The sequence below is a fragment of the Schistocerca nitens genome, chromosome 5, assembly GCF_023898315.1.
Source record: "Schistocerca nitens isolate TAMUIC-IGC-003100 chromosome 5, iqSchNite1.1, whole genome shotgun sequence".
Lineage (NCBI taxonomy): Eukaryota > Metazoa > Arthropoda > Insecta > Orthoptera > Acrididae > Schistocerca > Schistocerca nitens.
Window position 1 is genome coordinate 106,435,524 of NC_064618.1, and position 22,461 is coordinate 106,457,984.

At 44.5% G+C, this 22,461-nt stretch overlaps 1 protein-coding gene across 1 annotated transcript in view; it reads left to right on the forward strand.

Annotated features, from left to right (window-relative positions):
- LOC126259596 (RNA-binding protein Raly-like) overlaps positions 1-22,461 on the forward strand; it is a 418,128-nt gene that overhangs the window by 319,902 nt on the left and 75,765 nt on the right. Inside the window, exon 6 of the mRNA XM_049956505.1 lies at positions 18,948-19,108. Within this exon, the coding sequence (XP_049812462.1) occupies positions 18,948-19,108 (161 nt within the window). The remainder of the gene's footprint in view (positions 1-18,947; positions 19,109-22,461) is intronic.

Below are 22,461 nucleotides of genomic sequence, written 5' to 3' on the forward strand. Positions count from 1 at the left end.
AACTGAAATAACAAGTACAAAGCCGATAAGTCGTTTATTACCGAGAACACGTACATCTCTTACCTTAAGGAGGTTTACATCTAATGTTTTATGTCAGCTTAGCCGACTTAACATCTAAAATTAAGTCTGCTTTGCTCTGTGAACGTACACAAAAGTTAAACATTGTGCAGATGTTATACATATTGTATTTTGAAGGGAAACTGAAAGTTTTTTACAAACATTCGATATGCGAACCATGAGTGACCCGGCAGACGTCAATACGGTAGTCGAATTCTTCCTATACCCGTCCCAGCATGGCCTCGTCGACTGTGGCAGTAGCTTCCCGTATTCTCTCCCGGAGCTCTGCTACATCACGTGGTAGAGGCGGTACATACGCCAGATCTTTAAGGGGCTCCGGAACGCCCTATACTTGAAATGTTAAAATAACGCTTATAAATTACATCTTTCCTCACAAAGTATTTGAGGTAGGAAGTTGAACTTTTTACAGATTATTTATTGGAATATGGGCTACAACTTAACACAGGGATTTTACAAAATTTTAGTTCAGTTATTAAAGATGATTTTTTTCAATTGTAATGAAAATTCACAACATGTTTTTGCAATTTTTTATTTATATATTCAAAAATATACAGTTTTTTGGAAAAAGGCTGTGTTAAATTATCCAGAAGGTACTGTGTATCATTTACTGAAAGTTTGAAACAAATATGTTTGGAAGATCCTTAGAAAACATGTAATTAGTATGAGAAAATAAAAGTTTTGGGAATCGAGCGACAAAGATTGGATTAACTTTTTAGTGCATTCCAGGTCCATAGGATGGATTATCTTCATCCTCTGCAAACTCCTCCTCCAGCTTCCTCTTGTTCCTCCTCCTGTTTACTCTTGCTTGTATTTCTAGACTCTTTACAGCCCTGTCTGCAGCCCGAAGGCGTTCCTTGTCTAAAGCAAGCATCGCTCGTACCATGTTAGAACCTATCTTCATTCCCATATTTCTAAATACCTTGCACCTTACAATGTTGCCATCATTGAAAGTCGCAACAGCATCATACACACCAAAGTGAAGTGTTTCTATTCCAACAAATACAGTCTTGTGGATTCTCGACCATATAACACTATTTACACTTTCATTGGGGTTTTGAGTTTTTTCGTGAATACACTTTTTCAACATTTCAGGTGCTGCTAAGTCTCTGAAAATAGGTTTTATCACCTCCATTATTGTATGAGGCAGACTATGCTTATGAGTGTACACTTCACCAGTTAGCAAGTATTTTCTTTCCCACTTTGACTGCTATGGGCAGGTGTACTTGAGAGGTTAGGTTCACTCACTTGGTTATCGTCTTTATTGTTTACAGTAATAACACATACCTTTAGCTTTCCAACATTTCTCCTTTTCTTAAAAGCCTTCAGAGGATTTCTAATAACTTTACTTTTACTCATTATTATACTTCAACAAAACAGAGACTCAAGAAACAGAATTAATTACGAATATTTTCGAGATAACGACAGAGTAAATAAACATGAAACAATCGACAATCACACCAGCGATATATATTGAACCATCACAGGTTAGCCACAACACATACTTTATCTCACATCACTAAAATGTACCTGATGAACACGGACGTTAATAATAACACCATTTGACAGCAGTTTAACAGCGCCACAGTGGGTCACGCCCATGTAGAACACATTTCAAAAAAAATGTAAAAATAGTTGTAGTCTTCGGAATTGAATAAATTATATATCTATTAAAAGGTAATAGTCTGCAGATTCAGAAAACGCAAAAAAGTAAAAATTGAACATGATTTTGAGCCTTTCCGGAGCCCCTTAAGGTGTCCCCACAGAAAAAAGTCACACGGAGTGAGATCTGGTGATCGGGGAGGCTATTTTATGAAACAGCTGTGCCCTTCTGTAGTACGGCCGATCCATCGATGCAGCAACTCCCTGTTCAGGTACCCACGAACTTCACGATGAAAATGGGGTGGAGCCTCATCCTGCTGAAAGAAGAACGGAGAGTCCGATTGCATTTGAGGCATCAGCCATTGTTGCAACATGTCGAAGTAGGAATATCCGGTGACAGTGCTCTCGGCGAAGAAGAATGGCCTATAAAATTTTCGACGTGAGAAGGCACAATAAACATTTACCTTTGGGGAATCATGCTTAAATTCAATGCATTCGTGTAGATGCTTTGTACCCCAGATTTGACAATTACGCCTGTTGACTTTCCCATTAGTGTGAAAAGTGGCTTCGCCGCTAAAATTTAAGCGATCAACAATGCCATTCCCATCCTCATTCAGTTGTTGCAACTACCAACAAAACTCAAAACGCTTGTCTTTGTTGTCATCATTGAGTTTCTGCGCTAGCTCCAATTTGAATGGTTTCATAGCCAGCTTCTGTCGCAGAACTTTCCACGCTGTCATTGGAGCCATTTCGAGTTCACGGGATGCACGACGCACCGATTTCTTTGAACTCCTTACGAATGTCTCTCGTACGCGCTCCACATTCACTTCACTCATACTAGGACGTCCGCTTCTCTTTGACGGGCACAAGCAACCTGTCGTAACGAATTTGTTATGCCAGTGGTAAATGGCCTTCCATGTTGGTGGCTTCTTACCGTACTTGGTTCTAAACGTCGGTTGAACAGCTGTAGGACACTTGTTTTTGTCGAACTCCAACACACAGAAAGCTGGCTCCGCACCTGAACTCGCCCGCCATGTGTGGGACTAGCGCTGACTATCGACAAATTACCAAACTACGCTGTGGCGGTATACATGAGAAAAACTTGCAGGGCTTCTCTTCAAAATGACGTGTGTATGATACCTGTACAGTGTTTGGTTCTTGTGCAATAAATAATTGAAAGTGATGCCGTATTTTATGTACACCCTGTATTTACGGATCTGCGTTACTCTTGTTTAATGCGTGCATGTACAATTGGATAAATTACGAGGCAAGTGTGCGCCACGATTTGGATCATGTTAATAGTGGAATGCATACCAGAGCCCTCAATAGACAAGTGGAATGAAATTAGAAATAGTTTCCTAAATGTTGCCATTTTTCTCATGTCATCGGAGCCCTTGATGGAAAACATATCCGTCTAGTAAAACCTATCAAAAGTGGGTCACTGTTCTTCAGTTACAATTATTTCTCCATTGTTCTCATGGCCATTTGTGACTAATTATTGTTTCACCTTAAATGATGTCAAAAGCATATGAAAGGAACTGTGATTCAGATACAATTAAAAACTGCGTGTTTTGGGAGAAAATGGAGCAAGGTACACTAGAGTTGACCCCACAAAAGCCCTTGTCAGGTACACACCACTCTCCAGTGCCACATATTCTTGTGGGACATGAAGGCTTCGCATTAAGGCAACATGTGTTGCCGTATGCCCCAAAAAACATGGCTCACAAAATGGTGTTTTCTTATTACCGACTTACTGTAGCCCGGAGGTTTACACTTTCCGAATGTTAAGTCTCAAGTGGAGGGTTTTTCACCAACCCCTGAATGTCAGTTTTGATGTAGCAATATCTACTGTGAGAACGAGTTGCATGTTGCAAAATTTTGTTTGAGTAAGAGGCCGATCCAAGTTTAAAGACACCCTGTATGTCACAGGTTTCGTAGATGTGACAGAAACTGCACCTGTCACTAGATCGGATAATACTGTACAAGATTTTGCGGAATATTTAGTTGGTGCAGGAGCTGTGCCCTGGCAGGAATCAAAAATTCACTGAACACAGGCCACCTATCTCAAAGATAGAAATTTGCGGACGTGTACAATTTCTCTACATAATTAACCATAGTGCTGTGCAGAAACTGGACTTGTGAATGTAATTCTTTAATTATGATGCTTTGTATTTCGCGTAGAAAGACTTATACGAGGAAAATTGCGTCAGCTTACCGCATTTTGTGATTCGCCTCGTTCAGACCTTCAGAGCCGAGTATTCTATTTGCACTGACTTCTTGCCACGACTTCAAACACATTGCTCTTGTATTCCCATGAAGTGGCTCCCATATGTGAGGTCTTCTTTCAACTTCACTAATTAACGTGTCGGTATCGATGTCACTAGACATTGTGGGAACTTCTCAAGTTAATTAGTACTGGCACGCTAGTGGAATGCTTCAGCTGAATGAGGTACTCTGCTTCTGCGTATATGTATATACAGACGACACAACCACAGCGTCATCATAATCACAAAGTAGCAAGTAGAACGAGACAGCAATTTAACCTTGCGAAACTAAGTCACCTCAAACAGTTGTTTCTTACCTAATAATAGTAGAATAACAGTTATTATATACAAAATAGAACTGTGTGTTGCAGGCCACTGAAGATGACTCACAAATAAAAAGGAACGAAACGTATATGACAGAAAAGAAACGATGTTTCATTTAGTTGCATAGACAGACCTCATCTCTAAGAATCCATTTTGTTTTCAAAGGTGTGTCGGGAACATTCGGCCTGGAATCTCGTTCACTGTAGCAGAGCTGTCTACAGTGAGCCCCAATGCTCAGCATAACGTGTCCGCAGACGTTCTGGACGGTGGTAGGATACCAGAATAAGCGCAATAAGCAGGAGTGATGGTCTGGGGTGCCTTTCATTTCAAAGCAGGACCCCTTTGGTTGCCATTCGCGGCATCCTTACAGCGTAGCACTATGTCCACTATATTCTACGTCCAGTTTTGTTGAACTTCAAGCCAAGCCATCCTGTGATTACATTTCAACAAGATAACGCGCATCTGCACACGGTGAGAGTTTCTGCCCTTGCCTTCGTGCTTACCAAACCCTACTATGGCCAGCAAGGTCTCCGGATCTTTTCCCAATTGAGATTGGCATTTTGACGATCTATAGCGCAAATTGGACAGAATTTAGCATTACATCCTTCAAGAGGACATCCAACAACCCTGTCAATCAATGCCAAGCCAAATAGCTGTTTGCATAAGGGCCTGAAGTAGACCAACGTTTCACTGACTTGCTCAGTTTGTGAAGTTCTTTCCGTTGAACAACTCTTCCAGTTTTTCTGAAATTGTAATCATTTTTTGTACGTACATGTACATCGCATCTACCGATTTACGTCTCGTTAGAACGATTCCTTCGTGGTACGTCTTTTGACCGTTTACAAATCAAAGTTAAAGCAATTACAGCCCTCGATCGCAAATGTTCATCTTAACATTCATCTGTCTACATTTTAAATGTTAAGTATGCTATGCCCATAGTGGCTCGCCTTCTATGTACACTTTTTTAAAAATTTTGTGACTAAAGCTTTATCGCATGATATTTATTTTATACGTGACATGTAAGACTGTTAGTTTCTTTTACTGTTAGTCAGTACTACACTTCTAGATAAAAAAAAAATTTCCCGTGATCTTGTTCTTATTTTGTAGGCCAATTTGAATCTTTAATTTCTGATGAAGGCACTCATAGAAGTGCCGATGCCAGATCAAAAGACTTAATTTTCGCGACCGAGGGCTATAACTGCTTTAACTTTAATATTTTTTATGGTTTTAGAGAGTATACCATATAGCGGAGAGCTTGCTATAGAAGAGATATGTTTTTACAGGATCGAAGTTGAGGTAATGATAGCTCTTCAGGTGTCCATATTAGAGCTTATGTTTACTAGACTTTCTTGCTTCGAAACTTTGTTCTGTCATATCCCTGAATATTGACAATTTCTCCTGGGACACGTATGAAATATTATAGTGGGATTATATTAAGAAATCTGCGAATGATAGAAATGGATTGTTTCATCAAACCCATTTTTACTGCTTGAAGTGCACAGACGTGTATGTAAAACATTCACCGTTTCATGAGGCACAGCTCTTTGTGACCATACGTAACGAAATACACGTTTCCTATATATATATATATATATATATATATATATATATATATATATATATATATACGAAATACACGTTTCCTATATATAAGTTGTGGTAAGGAAGTAAATTATCCTCACACTTAATTTCAACACATGGTTTGAGGATCAGCAATGAAGTTACATCATCCATTGAAATGTTATCATTCTTGCCGTAGTCTTTGGACAGTTCTTTGTGTGTCGTCGTCTTACTTTACAATTTGTAAACCTGTGCTCATGGAATCGTCTTGCTATAAGTCCATGTTTCATTACTTCCTTACTTTAAACTGGAATGTCAAAGTGAATTTTATGGTTGTACACTGAAAATACAATGCACTTCTGAAGTCACTATAATTAATAATGGGGCATTTCGTGTAAGGGACTATCACAAAAACGAAGAAGACAGTGAAAAATAAAGAAACAGTATTGTTAATATGAAAAAGACACACTATTTTCAGATAACACGTTAGTAAAAAGTATTCAGAAAAGGTACATGGTGGTCATCAGAAATTAAGCTGGTATGGAGAAAATGCTTAGGACTCCGCATTCCATTGATGACAGCAAAATGTCGGCTTTTATGCGCCACAGACCGTAACGATGCCCTTTGCAAAATAGCATTCTAAATCGTAGAAGGGTCTGTGATTGTGGGCGCTAACGAATTCCGTGTCGAAGACTTCGTAACAGGAGCAGATGTATTTGCAGAGTTTAGTGTCACGACGATATAACGATTAAGTGCGGGCTTAGTAGTCTAATTAGCAGAATACTTGTAGTGTTGCAGGAAATGCGGCGATAAGCCGAGAGGCCGCTGGCAGCCGTGTCATAGGTCTGGGCCGGGGGCTTTCGGAACAAGTAATTACAAACTTCCGGCCGCCGGCGGATCGAGCGCTGAGCAAACTCGCCGCCTCCCTCTGCCCGCCCGAACGCTCTCGCCGATAGCGCCGCCTAGCTGCCCCTGACGTTTAAATCGCCCCGGCATCTGTTTTCAGTTCCCAAAGGCTCTCCTCTTACTCTTCTTTCTACGACAGGCGATGGAGTGGCATTCTCCTGCATCGTAAACAATGTGAGGTCATAGATAAAGTTATTAACAAGAAAGAACTCATTGTCGTCCTTGGCAAAAGTTGTTACCTTATGATGACAAGATTAAAAGGATTGAAATTTAAACTAGTAACGGAAACGAGATTTCGTGACATTTCATTCGAAATGTAAAAGGGATTTGTTATGAAAGTTTTCTTTCTAGTTGCATAAAACTTAACATTGTGTGCAGTTAAGTATATTAAAAAACATCGTGAATGATCTGATCCTTACGAGTAATACCCAACACTTTAGCCCGCCCGGTTAGCCGTGCTGCTGCTAAACCTTCGGGCGAAGCTCACATTTTACAGAACAATCATCTTGCTTGCAATGCTCCTCTTGGGGGACCACTTTCAACATCAGTTAATAGCCGTTACAAACACTTCAAAATCTTAGTTTGTGTTTGGTGCTGGGCGAGAGTTCGGGACCTGCATTTCGAACTTATGATGGAAACCATCCGGGATGCCATACGCTCCTTGATGCACAAACTCGACACTGTTGGAAGACTGCGTCACACGATTTTCCACCTGAATTACGTGGGATTAGTCGATACTGAAATATGGGAACGTGTTCGACTGCCTAGATCTATAACAGGAGGAGTAAGCGCGTAGAATCATTCTCTCGTGTAAGTAAAGAGACCCGTTTACCTTCAACACTTAGGAAGTCCAGCCAAGAGGAGGTAGTTCTTTCAACCAAACCACAAAAAACACCTAGTGAGGTAATTGCTGGACCCTTGCCTCTGCAGCCGTATGATTCGCTGCTCACTCGGTTCTGCAACGCGGATGCATTGCTCTACTCTCGACCCAGTGGAATCCTCGTGGAGGAAGAACTTCTCACAACCAAAATTTAGCTATTAAGAACTTGGTGTGTGGTGATCTACACTCGCCTGTTACCAGATGTCACCGCAGCAGTAAAGCTGTACGGTTCGTAACTCTGGCTGGTTATCTGACTGTTACACAGAGTGAACCAGAACTCCACCAACAAACTTTCAGGGATAGCTTCTGAGTATTCTGATAAAATGAACTCCCAGTCTCCGCCCGACTGTTACATAGTTATTGCAATTCACTTGGTTCTTGCCCTAATTAGCTTCGTAGCTGTATTGCACTGAAAATTGTGCTCAGTAGACAATATGTGGACTTACGAGGTGTGTGTCTTGTTTCCATTCGCTTTCGGAACCTGCTGACAATTGTAATTGCCACCCTACACTAGTTGCCCTCAAGTTGGCAGCCAGTACTGCTCAGTTCCGTGTAGGGATGCGTTTACCGGCAGAGTTCGTTCTGCTTCAACAGTGATAATCAGCAGTAGTTTAGATAGGTTTATTGATGGAGAGGCGGTGAATGTGCATCTCGTGTAGATGTTCACTGAGTGCAATGGAAGAACGATGCAACGAGGCCATGGTCGGCTGTTCCCGTGCCGACGGCAACCACACCACAGTTGTTTTGCGTTCTGTAAGAGTAGTTGCGTTACTCGGCATTTTGTGTCGTACGTTTTGCTGATTGCATACCCAGGCGTTTTCGCTGTTTCAAACCATTTTTACAGAACCAAAGACGACAGCAGTAACAGACAAATTAAATATTAATTACATTATTTTTGTAACCAGCTGCCAGAGGCCGTGCTTCGCATTCGCCAAATGAATTCAGTAACGAAGCTTCGACAGTAAATTTATTATAAACGATACGTCAGTGTTTAAAGACTTCGCTGCTGCTTATGTAAATGAATGGAGGCAGGATACTTTTAGCTGTCATCGGGGGGGGGGGGGGGCAGGCAGGCATCAAACCCGTCGGCCATGTAGCGTTGCAGATCATCTTTAGATACTATTACAACGTTTAATCTTTAGGAAATCCCCTGATGCACTGAAGATGAAAATTGTTTCCACCACTTGTCAGAAGATGATGATAGATTTTGAAGTGAACTGTGATAATAAGATGAACTGACATGGTGCGAAACCGGCTGGCTACTTCACTCAAATACTTTCATCAAGGTTTATGTCTGCGCTTCGAGCAATCCAGCGGCGTAAATGCTGTTCATTATCGTAGAACCACTATGCAGCTGTTCACGATTTTTCATAAGGACATATTGAAACTATCCAATTCCAGGCAAATCACTTAGTTTTTATAAACAGTCGAGTTAATTTTGGCATTAACCGAAACTAATGATCAAACACCGCTCCGTTGAATTTCACTGTCGCCACAGCGGACACACCGAATAGCAATCGCCGGCCGTTGCGGCCGAGCGGTTCTAGGCGCTTCAGTCTGGAACTGCGCGACCGCTACGGTCGCAGGTTCGAATCCTGCCTCGGGCGTGGATGTGTGTGATGGCCTTAGGTTAGTTAGGTTTAAGTAGTTCTAAGTTCTAGGGACTGACGACCTCAGATGTTAAGCCCCTTAGTGCTTAGGGCCATTTTTTAATAGCCATCGTTAGGATCGCAGTAGTTCATCACGCGCACTAATAATATCGTGTATTGTACCTATCAAAATGATGTTTAGCTTTCGTTCTTATGATCGACAGCTCCTTGGGGGTTGCTTCAGAACGAAAACTGAGTGCTTATGATCAGCGACTGACTTTCATTACCCCCATGTACATGGACATGTGTGCTGTACCTGACTGGAATATCTTAAGATGAGGGAGCAGCACACTTCGAAAATCATAATGTTCCGTCTGTTAATTTATTAGTGTGTCAGACTGGCTTAGTCGTTAGTTCTGTAACATTTCCAGTTCACGATAAAGTAACAGACCGTGAACTTCAGCACATGTGAACTACACTGTCTTCTCCGGCAGTTCTCGGTTAGAACATGATAGTTGCGTTGATCTATTCGATGAGTTTTGGGTCCAAAGTTTGAAAATGGGGTTTGGAAATTGACAGATAGGAAGGAGATGTATTACAAACTGACAACATACTAGACAAAATAAGGAAGCGGAGGATTAGATTTTATGGTCACTTAAAAACAATGGGTAACGACAGGCTGACCAATTTCTGTGACAAGAAAAAAAAATTATATGGTTTATAGAAGTTAAGAAAGATCTGCAGGACTTGGGAACAACAAAGACATCGAATTCATGGAGAAGGTACAACCATTCAAGAATTTCCAGAGGAAAACATAAAAGAAGAAAGGAGCAACATGAACAGAAGAAAGAAGAAAATGGCTCTGAGCACTATGGGACTTAACATCTGAGGTCATCAGTCCCCTAGAACCTAGAACTACTTAAACCTAACTAGCCTAAGGACATCACACACATCCATGCCCGAGGCAGGATTCGAACCTGCGACCGTAGCGGTCGCGCGGTTCCAGACTGAAGCGCCTTGAACCACTTGGCCACACCGGCCGGCAACCACTGGTGTGGTATGCCTTCACATAATCCAGTGGCGTCATAAAGAGCTCATTCATTGGGGCATCCGGAGATGCTTACCGACGTATTTTATGTGTGGTACGGAATGGTTTATAATATTACATCTGTAGGCGTTGTTTCGATTTTGCATGTCTCTGGGGACAATGGATACAATTGTTACTGATACGAATGCCTGACTATATTTATATTATCTGAGCACGTGCTTGCCCTCCAAGACATAGGCACTATGTCTCCTCACGCCTGAGGCGAGCACTAGTTGTGTTAGTTGGAAAGAAGATAGTGATCAGTGCTGTAAAAGTGACGACTGAATTTGACGCATTACCAGCGTAACTCATCTCAGTTTCTTTGTCGCCAGAAAAAAATGTGTACTCTGCACTATTAGTTGCTGTTTTTACATGACTTACGCCGTAAAAGCTACTGCAGACCATTTTTCAAAGTTCTTATTAAGATCTACTTTAGATTAATGAAAGCGTTTTCTTTTTCTACACAACCACGGTACGCCCAGTGTTTTAACATTCCAGCAGCCCTTCTAATACATCATCCGTAAATTCTTACCGAAATAGTATTTGTGCCACAGGGACCGTGTGACACACACATGTGTACCTGGCTACCGCCTTCGCCAGCCACTACTGTCATTTACTACTGCGGACATTGCTAATGCGTTCCAGCCTGTGAGGTTAACTGGTGGGGTTGAGTTGATATTAGGCAAAACCCGTGGGAGATGAGATGGGGCCTGAGGCCTCTTTCTAGACCTAGGACGTTTCCCTCTAGGTAAGTTGACTTTTGCATTGAAGGCGCGCGTTAATGTGTTTTGTTAATGCCAAGTCTCCTGTGATTAACCGCATCCACCCTAGAATCTAGAGTAACTTTCTCTAGATAGTTGACATGTTCCTGTCAAACACACTTAATGTTTTTGGTGTCACTCCATTCCTGTGGTTCCTTCAGAGCAGAAGTATGCTACTATTGAGTAACAGTAGCGTAAAAGATTGTGCTTACAAAACTAAGCATATTTTTCAGACCACTAAGCTACTCCTCTCTGTAAAAGGGAGGAGATAGAGAAAGATAGAGGCAACAGTAGCCTGATACAGGCTTTCAATAGTACTACTAATCTAGTGTTGATCAAACGTACAGAAGCCCCAAAGAAAAGCTGAATTTTACATTTTGTATCAAATTCTCTCAGTGACTAGAAATTCAACATGGCGTGATATTGTTACTATCACTCGTGATATTACTGCCAGTGTGGAATATACAAACCTATAGAGAAGGCCTAATCACCCACTGCATGATAATGTATCAGTCGCCCAGGAGGAGTTTTATGAAAAGCTGCCACATCTTGCAGCTGACGCCATTCAAAGCAAGAATGGAAATGTTGAGAGTGCAAGCTTTAAACTATCGTTATAGGCCTCAATCATCTGAAACTGTCTGCTCTGTCAACCAAGAGATGTGAACTACATGGGGTTCCTTGGTATTGGAAGATCCAGGTTGTAATTTCCAAACTAGTGAGTGCCAGTCGTCAGTATAAACTTCGACTGCCCAGAAGCACAACCATGAAAAGCTTGCTCTACTGCTATTTCTATCTCAGTTCCTGACTAAGATGTACTTCAGGTAGCACCAGATCCTCTTGAGGTTGCCCATTTTGGTCATCCATATACCTTATGTACTTAATGAATTGTATATTTTTTCTTTGTTCCGTTCATTTTTTGTACACTTATTTATCGGCTTCTGTAGGACCATATGAGCCAGAGCTACTTGGTGATGCCACAAGTTATTACATACTTTACAGAACGCCACTTAGAAAATTTATATACAGAATAATTAACAAATTATAAAACAATGTAAAAATTTACGAATGAGTATACAGATAACCTGTTACAGACAAAATTTTTGAACTAATGGAAGGAACTGCTGTACATAATAGGAGTGTGGATTTGAATAATTCAGGCTTATCACACAGCATCTTTTTTCAGATTCGCCGGAAACTTTTTTAAAATGAAACCTGCTGAATAGTGCAACTATTTCTGCACAATTCGTGAGAAAGTGTCATTCATGTACAAATAGTTTTCCTGCCTTGTGCCTCAGTAAATAAATGTTGCAGTTTAGTCTGAAGGATTTGGACATTATAGAGACTGTTTTCGTATTTTGGGAACATCTGTCTTGGATACTGACATCACAGATACTGTTCTCGTATCCTCAGGTCGCCCCCCCCCCCCCCCACACCCTCCCGGAGGTTCACGGTTGTTCCGTGAGTTAGTGAGTGGCACACACGGGGCTCCGAGCTATTGCAGTTCCTTGTTCATTCCCTAGCTGCATTTCCTTCGCCCTGCTCCCTCGCTATCTCCGCTCCTTCCCCGTTGCCACCTCCTTCCCCTCTCTCGGTGTTCTGATTTATGTCGACCCGGCTATTCCCCTGGTTTCCTGTATTGGTCGCAGTTTTGTTCCTTTTGCCTGTTTTTTCATCCGTTTCGGTCCCTACTTGAGGTTTGACCTCCAAAATTTTCTGTTTTTTATGTGAGCCATCCTACGGTGTGGATTCCTCTACCCCCCTCCTTGCCCCACTGGAGCGTCCCTCCTTCCACTCTGCTAGGTCACCAACGCATGTAGCCAGTCGTTGTGGTGGGCTGTTATGTACCCATATGGCTGAGCGCCTGACAACACAGGGACCACACTACTGATACCTGAGCTGTTTTCTCCCCATGCTTGCCAAGGAGTTGTTACTTGTCTTCCTGGAGCATCAGAACTCCCAGCAATGGCTGCTATGCCAGACGGGCCTTGCTGTGGCTGGGTGACGCCCATGGGGAGAACCCCTGCTCGGAGTGGGTGGTATCAGGTCGGATGCTTGGCGCTTGAAGCGTATCAAGCTGCAAAAATCTGGCCGTTCTCACGTGGCCGTCTCTTCGAATGGTGAAGGATCCTTAAATGCTGCCACGTATGACCTGGCAGCCTTCCCTTGCCTAGCTACCGCATGGCAGGAGGGCAAGGCTCACCATCTTGGGCTGAAACCCTTTCCCCATTTCCTCATCTGTACTAGGATGGATGGAGACACTTTCACTGCCACAAAGCCACTGTTTGTCATGGAAAATATCGAGGACAAGTTTGGTGGTGTCTATTAGTAAGATGCAGTCAGGCTCCCTGTTGATCAAAACTTCTTCTGCCACCCAATCCGCAGCTCTTCTGCCCGTAATCGTCTTGGCAACGTCCCAGTGTGTATCACTTCTCACCAATCTCTGAATATGGTCCAGGGCGTCATTTTTCATAGGGACCTCATCCTGCAAACTGATGAGGAACTCCGGGCTAATCTGGAGCAGCATGGCGTTCATTTTGTTCGACGTGTGCAGAAGGGTCACAAAGACAACCGAACCAATACTTGCGCCTTCATTCTGGCTTTCGAGGGGGATACCCTCCAAGAGAAGACAGGGTTATGTACTACAGATGTGATGTGAAGCCGTACATCCTTCCACCTATGTGGTGCTTTCAGTGCTTGCGTTTTGGGCATATGTCTTTCCGCAGTACAGTGGTAACTGTGCCCACCCAGTACATGAAGCCCTTGTGTTCCGCCGCCTGTGTGTGTCAACTGTTCTGACCCCCACATCCTTCGCTCGTCGGATTGCTCGCCTTACAAGAGAGAAAAGGAGGTACAAGAATACAAGTCCCTGGATCGCCTCTCTTAAGCTGAGGCTCACCAAAAGTATTAGAGACTCCATCTGGTGTCAGTATCTTCGCCTTTTGCCTCTGTTACTTCCTTTCCTCCTCCTACTCCTCCTCCTAAATCGTCCTTACCCCAGTACTGCCCCACTCTCCTTTTCACCTACCCTGCAGCTCCCACGACCTCCCATCAGGGAGTCGCTCCCCCTCCCCAGCCGCAGAAGTGCCCCCTTTTTCAGCATCTGCCGGTTATTGGTCTCCCTCTCAGGAACCATCTCCCTGGCGTCTCTCAGGCCAGAAGACTCCTACCTCCAGTCGGTCACAAGGTGCACCATCTGTGCGCCCCAAGGTCGCCCACTGTCTTTCAGTCGCCGATCTAGCAGACGCCTGTACTTCCCCTGTATGCTGCCCTCCTCAACCCCAAAGAGAAGAAGAAGAAACATAAATCCCACAACAAGGCGCCCCCAGTGGTCCTGGAGGTGGCTACTCCCCTCTCACAACCTGAGTATGACATTTATGGATGTCACCCCATCCTTGTTGGTGACAAATACAGACAAAGTGACCTGGCCTCCTCCTTGGCTCATTCATGTCTACCTTGGACTCACGTCACACCATCATCCAGTGGAACTTCAATGGATACTATCGTCACATACTGGAAATGCAACGGCTTCCTCCTCTTTGTTCTCCAAGAAACTCATTTCAGTGATGACCACTCCCCAACTTTCTGTCGGAACTGCGCTGGCCCTGGGAGAGCATCTGGTGGAGTCTGCACTTTGGTTAACTCCGATGTCCTTAGTGATTGGATCCCTGTACATACCACCTTGGAAGTGATAGTGTTTAGAGTGCAAACGACTCTGGCTATCACCCTTTACAATGTCTACCTCCCTCCAGGTCGGCCACTTGCTTATGTTGCACTATCTGCCTTAATCCAGCAACTACTGCCCCTGTTTCTTCTCCTTGGGGATTTCAGTGCCCACCATCCACTGTGGGGGAGTGTCACTTCAACGGGTCAGGGTATCCTAATCGACCAACTTGTCATGGACTTCGATTTTTGTCTCCTCAACGATAGTTCTCCTACCCACTTCAGTGCTGCTCATGGCACCTTCTCTGCTATCAATCTCACGATCTCCTACCCTGCTCTTGTGGCTTCCTTTCATTGGACATCCCATAATGACCTCCCAGTGACCACTTTCCAGTGACACTTTCGTTCATCTGCTGCCGCCAGGCAGACAGGCCCCTATGTTGGGCATTCTGCAGGGCCAATTGGCATTTATACATGTCTGCTGTCCGCTTTGACATCTCCCTCTCGAATTCCATTGATGTAGTCTTACAAGGCATCTCTGCTGCTTTTCTTCGTGCTGCTGGCACTGCTGTCCCCCTATCCACAAGGCCCCCTCGTCAGTGGCCAGTATCGTGGTGGACCAAGGGCATCGCAGTCGCTGTCCAGGACCGCCGACGGGCGCTCTGGCGATTAAAGTGACACCCCACCCAGACCAGCCTCCTCACTTTTTAGTGTCTCTGAGCTAAGGCTCTTTACCTTATCAAGCAGAGTAAAAAAGAATGCTGGGAGCGCTATGTTTGCTGCCTGGGGATGTATGACTCTTCATCGCAGGTACCGTCAAAGCTCCGTAGCGTTCTGGGCACCAGCAACAGTCAACTGTCCAGGGTCTGAACCTCGTAGCTCCTCTGTGCACTGATCCATTGGTCCTCACGGACCTACATAAGGTGTATGACGTTGCTTGGCGTCATCACATTTTAGTTACCCTCAATGACTGCAGTTTCTGTGGTCCCCTTCAGATTTTTATCCATGAGTTTTTGTCTTACCGGCTCTTCCGGGTTTAAGTTGGCACTTCACTCAGCACCCCTCAGAATCAGGAGAATGGTATCCCACAGGGTTCTATGCTAAGTGTCACACTCTTCCTCATTGCCATAAATGTGCTTGTGACCTCTGTTGGGCCGGTGGTTACCCCAGCGCTGTATGTTGACGATTTTTGCGTCTGGTGCAGCTCCCACTTGGTGTTGTCTGCTGAGCGCCAGCTCCAAGGCGCCATCTGAAGGGCCTCTGCGTGGGCCACCGCCGGTGGCTTCCAGATTTTCCCCTCCAAAACGTGGGTTCTGCATTTTTGTCGTCAACCCACAGTTCACCCTGATCCAGAACTTTATTTAGGCAACTAGCTCCTTGATGTTGTAGCACAGTCCCGTTTCTTGGGTCTTATTTTTGATAACAAGCTGACGTGGCTGCCCCACATTCGCCACCTAAAGACTACACGCATGAGGAAGCTTAATGCTCTCCACCTCCTGGTCCACACATCTGGGGTGCAGACTGTTCCACTCTTCTCCATCCTTACCGTGCTGTGATCTTGTGCAGACTCGATTATGGTAATCAGGTTTATGGCTCAGCAGCTCCTTCCACTTTGAAACTCCTTGACCCTGTCCATCATTGTGGGACGAGTCTGGCTATCGGCACCTTTCGCACTAGTCCTGTTGATAGTCTCCTCACAGAAGCGGGGATTCCCCCTCTACACATCCGACAGAGCCATCTCCTTGTTTCGTACACAGTCGCCATTCGCCAATTCCGTGGCCATCCTGTGTACCCTGTGCTCTTCGCCAATGAGGCATGTCTCCCTCCTATCACCCGCCCATGGGTGGGATTGCCATTCGGCCTGCGTCTCATTACCCTCTGTTGGGATCTCCATCTGCACTCACTGGACTGCACCCCTTGTCTTTCCTCCCATAACTCCTCCCCCCACCCCGCCCCCTTGGACGGTGCCTAGACCACGGATTAGGACCGATCTCTTCCAGGGTCTTAAGGTCTGTGTTGTTCCTATGGTTTACCAGCGTCTTGTATGTGCCTTCCTTGCAGAGTTCCAGGGTGCCACCATCTATTACGCTGATGGTTCGAAGACTACTTATAAGGTGAGATACACTTTTACGTCTCCTAGCGGCTTTGAGCACCATTTGTTGCTAGTATCATGTAGTGCATTTACAGCAGAGCTCCTAGCCCATTCTCAGGCCTCCCTCCATAGTGTTTTAAATTGTTTCGACTCCATGAGCAGCCTGTAGGCTATCGAGCGATACTACTCTCGCCACACCTTGGTCTCTGCCATCCATGACGTTCTCTCTGCGCCGCACGGGATTAGCCGAGCGGTCTAAGGCGCTGCAGTCATGGACTGTGCGGCTGGTCCCGGTGGAAGTTCGAGTCCTCACTCGGGCATGGGTGTGTTTGTCCTTAGGATAATGTAGGTTAAGTAGTGTGTAAGCTTAGGAACTGATGACCTTAGCAGTTAAGTCCCAGAAGATTTCACACACATTTCCTTCCTTCTCTCTTCCCTTGAGTGTGCTGCCTGTTCAGTCGTCTTTCCCTGGGTCCCAAGTCATGTGGAAATCCCAGGGAATGAATTGGCTGACCGTTTGGTTAGAGAAGCAGATACCTACCGCCCATTTCCTTTCTCGGTTCCAGCTGCAGATACGCGGATCTACATCAAATCTCAATTTGCCCAACAGTGGAATGCCATGTGGAGCTCTATTGAATAGAATTGGGGAGAAGAGGAGTTTGTGGCACAACTTGACTAGAAGAAGGGATCGGTTGGTAGGATGTGTTCTGAGGCATCAAGCGGTCACCAATTTAGTACTGGAGGGCAGCATGGAGGGTAAAAATCGTAGAGGGAGACCAAGAGATGAATACACTAAGCAGATTCAGAAGGATGTAGGCTGCAGTAGGTACTGGGAAATGAAGAGGCTTACACAGGATAGAGTAGCATGGAGAGCTGCATCAAACCAGTCTCAGGACAACAACAACAACTGCAGTTTGGCTTTCTGCCCCTCTCGGAAGGAGTCCACTGTTTTATGCCGTTTACACCTTGGCCATACCCGGCTCACCCATAGTTTCCTCTCCTTCGTAACGACCCACCCCCACAATGTGGTTGCGGCGCCAGACTGACGATATCTCACATATTGGTTGCATGTCCCATTCTTACGCCCCTTCGTGTTAAGTATAGTCTTCCTGCTTCCTTAAATTTTATATTAGCAGACGATCCACAAATGGTTGACCTGGTCCTTGGTTTCCTCCGTGAAAGTGGTTTTTATTTCCAGATATAAGGTTCTCAGTCATGGAGCAGGGGCGGGTTGGTTTTGGTTGGGACTCTTTTTGCAGTCTTCACAATCCGTGACCCCATGACTGCCCTCCTTTTTTTTCCAGTTTTTAGATTTGGTCTCACCTTTTATGTCTTTACTGTGTGTGTTTAATGTTCATTCTTTTATGATTTGACTCCTCTGACTGAATCCGTCCACTTTTAGCAGACCCTCTCTCTTATGTAACCCACTTTGGAATCACGGGACTGATGACCTCGCCGTTTGGTCCCATACTCTCTCAGTTAATCAATCAATTTTTAATTTTTTAATGTCACCCCAACAGGACAATGCTAAAACGTGAATCTTAGGAATCTACCGTGGGCTATTTTGAATTTCCTACCATTTTATACATAGACAAACTGGGCTACATGCCTGTAAGAAGGGGGCAAACTTGGCAACAGTGCATGGCGTTACAGGAGGAGTAAGGAAATCTAGCGACAAAACATACTGTCCTTGTATTGTGCCAGCCACACTACTGAGTTTTTTATGCCAGAGATGGTGGAAAGCCCTCTTGATGTCTAGTAACAATGCCCCCCTCAACTTGCTCTTATTGCAGCAGTCTTTTATATGTTTCACAACGCGATGGAGTCGAGTGGTCATTCCATAAACAAGAACTGCTTTGGTCTTAGGATGTTGTTGATGCAATGCCTTGTGAGAAATTTAGCACTCGATCCAGCCAGTGATTTATAGGGGAATTCATTAGAGCTGGTTAGTGGTGATTGTATGTGCACGTTCGGAGTGCTTGCCGAAAACGAGAAGATAAAGGTATTGTCTCTTGTTAGATAGTAATTTGAAGGGGGATAGTGTGTGTGTGTCTGTGAGAGAGAGAGAGAGAGAGAGAGAGAGAGAGGGGGGGGGGGGAGGCTGGACTAGCAGAGCAGTGACGGAGCGTTGCCTTGCGTTGTCCCAGCTACTACTCGACGGCGACGCTGGTGGCTGCAGCGCCGCGGCTGGTTCCCCCGCCGAAGCGGCCTCGGCTGGTGACCATCCCCACGTCCAGGATCCCTCCACCAGCCACCGCCTCCACGAGGGCTCCGACGGCATCGCAGCTGGAGCAGCTCAAGACCTACAGTGAGTACCACCGCATAGCACAGTTCTTCCACTTACTTATACAGTGTATTTCACGGTTCATACTACAGTCTTCTACATGTTATAGAATTGCTTCGTAGTTAATTATTTATGCAGAAACGTATGTCCCGAGAAGTTTGGTATCAGTCTTGCGTTAAAATCAAAACTGATTCACACTTTTTATCTTTAACTGATATTGATTTACCGTACATCTACATCTACATGATTATTCTGCAATTCACTTTTAAGTGCTTGGCAGAGGGTTCATCGAACCACAATCGTACTATTTCCCTACCATTCCACTCCCGAACAGCGCGCGGGAAAAACGAACACCTAAACCTTTCTGTTCGAGCTCTGATTTCTGTTATTTTATTTTGATGATCATTCCTACCTATGTAGGTTGGGCTCAACAAAATATTTTCGTATTCGGAAGAGAAAGTTGGTGACTGAAATTTCGTAAATAGATTTCGCCGCGACGAAAAACGTCTTTGCTTTAATGACTTCCATCCTAACTCGCGTATCATATCTGCCCCACTCTCTCCACTATTACGTGATAATACAAAACGAGCTGCCCTTTTTTGCACCCTTTCGATGTCCTCCGTCAATCCCACCTGGTAAGGATGCCACACCGCGCAGCAATATTCTAACAGAGGACGAACGAGTGTAGTGTAAGCTGTCTCTCGAGTGGACTTGTTGCATCTTCTACGTGTCCTGCCAATGAAACGCAACCTTTGGCTCGCCTTCCCCACAATATTGTCTATGTGGTCTTTCCAGCTGAAGTTGTTCGTAATTTTTACACCCAGGTACTTAGTTGAATTGACAGCCTTCAGAATTGTACTATTTATCGAGTAATCGAATTCCAACGGATTTCTCTTGGAACTCATGTGGATCACCTCACACTTTACGTTATTTAGCGTCAACTGCCACCTGCCACACCATACAGCAATCTTTTCTAAATCGCTTTGCAACTGATACTGGTCTTCGGATGACCTTACTACACGGTAAATTACAGCATCATCTGCGAACAACCTAAGAGAACTGCTCAGATTGTCACCCAGGTCATTTATATAGATCAGGAACAGCAGAGGTCCCAGGACGCTTCCCTGGAGAACACCTGATATCACTTCAGTTTTGGTCGATGATTTGCTGTCTGTTACTACGAACTGTAACCTTCCTGACAGGAAATCACGAATCCACTTTACTTACGTACTTTCCTCGAGTGATATGACACAGATATCCACGCTACGCGTTGCTGTAGATGTCAGCACAACTTTGGTGCCAGTAATAGGGCTTATGTCGTCGACGGTGATTTGATTGGGTTGTTCATTGTTCCACCACATCCTTCGGATCACTGGTACTTGGATGTTTTTGCGAAAAGTATTGCTATTGAAAAATGTGTTGCTGAGTATTCGTGTGGAAAAAAAACACACAAGTGAAGTCGTATGGTGTGCTGGCTGTGAGACCCCAAAGGGCATGTTGTGTGTTTAATATATTTGTGTGTGTGTGGGGGGGGGGGGCTGTGTGGGGGTGTGTGGTGTGGTATCATGAGTTTTGCGTGATGATGACAATGAGAGAACGGACAGGGTGAAATCCGGTGCTGGCACGTAGCCTACTCGTCTCGAATGAGCTGTCGAGCTTAGTGTTTCCCTCCAACGCACAGATGACCGTCAACGGTGTCACATGCCCTCACACCATGAGACACTGCCAGAGAGGTTTCAAATCTAAGCAGGACATTGCCACAAAGTCTGGTGGTCGGGAATTTTACACCACCGTTCCTCCACTCCTTAGCCATAAATGCAGGGGGAAAACTGATATTATCATAGGGCGTTGCCAGACGGTTATCCATCCAAGTTCATCCCATACCCTAGTTTGCTTAACTGCGGTGATCTGCAGAAATCCGGTGTATTCCACGAGGCAAGACCGCTAACAACGTTCGTGAATAAATTAGGTTTCCATACTGATGGCACGGCAGCGCGTCTTACAGCTTCAGTCCAATGTAATCTCGATTCAAAATTGAGGGATTTATGGCTAGATAAATGTGGTTCATGTGCTTGGCAGTGAATATTCCTGGTTTTTACCTCCATCCATTAAACTCTTTCTGGCGGAATTGCGTAAGAAGTGTTCAGAGGAAGGAAGATTAAGTTTTAACATCCTAACAAAAATATCATTACTGACGAACGCCTTTTGAGTTGTTAGAAAAATTATTTGCCTAAGTTGTTTGTGTGCCGAAATTCGTTCACTGTGCGCCATGTGTTGCTGCCAGACTGTCTCAAAACCACTGTCCAGATACAATTTTTGCAACCAACCTGATGATAAAATATCGGACAGGTTTCTTGTTAAGTACGTATGAAACATCAGTATTTGGACAAAAGCTAAGATTTTTGTGAAATCCACAATACACTTAAGTCAGCCTTTTTACTGGTCCGATCCCATACTTTCCGATCTTTCAATAATGTTTTCATTTGCGTGTACCGACATCATCCAATATTCTGCATCATCTGTACAACCCTGCTGCTTTTCTCCTCCGCTGCATCTTTCAGGGCATATCTAACTACTACTACGGATATACCTAACTGGCGGCTTACCCCTAGCACCTGACTCGCTGAAATTTCAGTCACAAATTATCCAAATCAAACTGTAGGTGCCGTCAGCGTAGAGCCAGCGGCCAGATAACCAGTGCACAATCTGCCCAACCACTGATGTCCTGCGAGCCACAGGCCCATTACTGGAAACAGAGCCTCAAAGAGCCTTCTGCCGAGATTCCGTTCGTCTTATCGATATCGGCTGCGCTTGAATGAGGAACTCTACTGATGAACTCTATTTCGATTCTGTGCGTGTAATTAGAGACATCTCTTTTCCCTCCATGTTACCGGAATGCATGGGTTCGCGTTTCTTGCTGTCTTAAACTGCCACATCGGCCTTCCTTGTTCAGGACGTGACATGAATCAAATTGCTTCCTCACTCCCGTTTGCTCTTTACTTTATTCCGCATTTTGTAATGTCAGAAACAACGAAGAACCCTGTACAGTCAAGTAGTCACAGAAGTTCAAAGAAAATCGATAGAAGACATTTCCCTACGATACCCTCCATATCGTAGACTAAAGCTCCATTACATGTAAAGAAGTCGCAGTTGGGGCACAGAATGAACCATCATTGAGAGGATGGGTGATGGGAAGTGGAGGTTGGTTTAAAAGTCAGCATGCCAATGGTAACAGAGCTCCCTCCAGTTCTTGAGGGCTGTGTTGTACAGCGGGTTACTGTATGAGTGAGTGTACGCCATACAGGCTGAACTGCACCTATAAAATTTCAGAGGTTGTTCAGATGCGGGTTCTGACTATTTTCTACATCTACATCTAC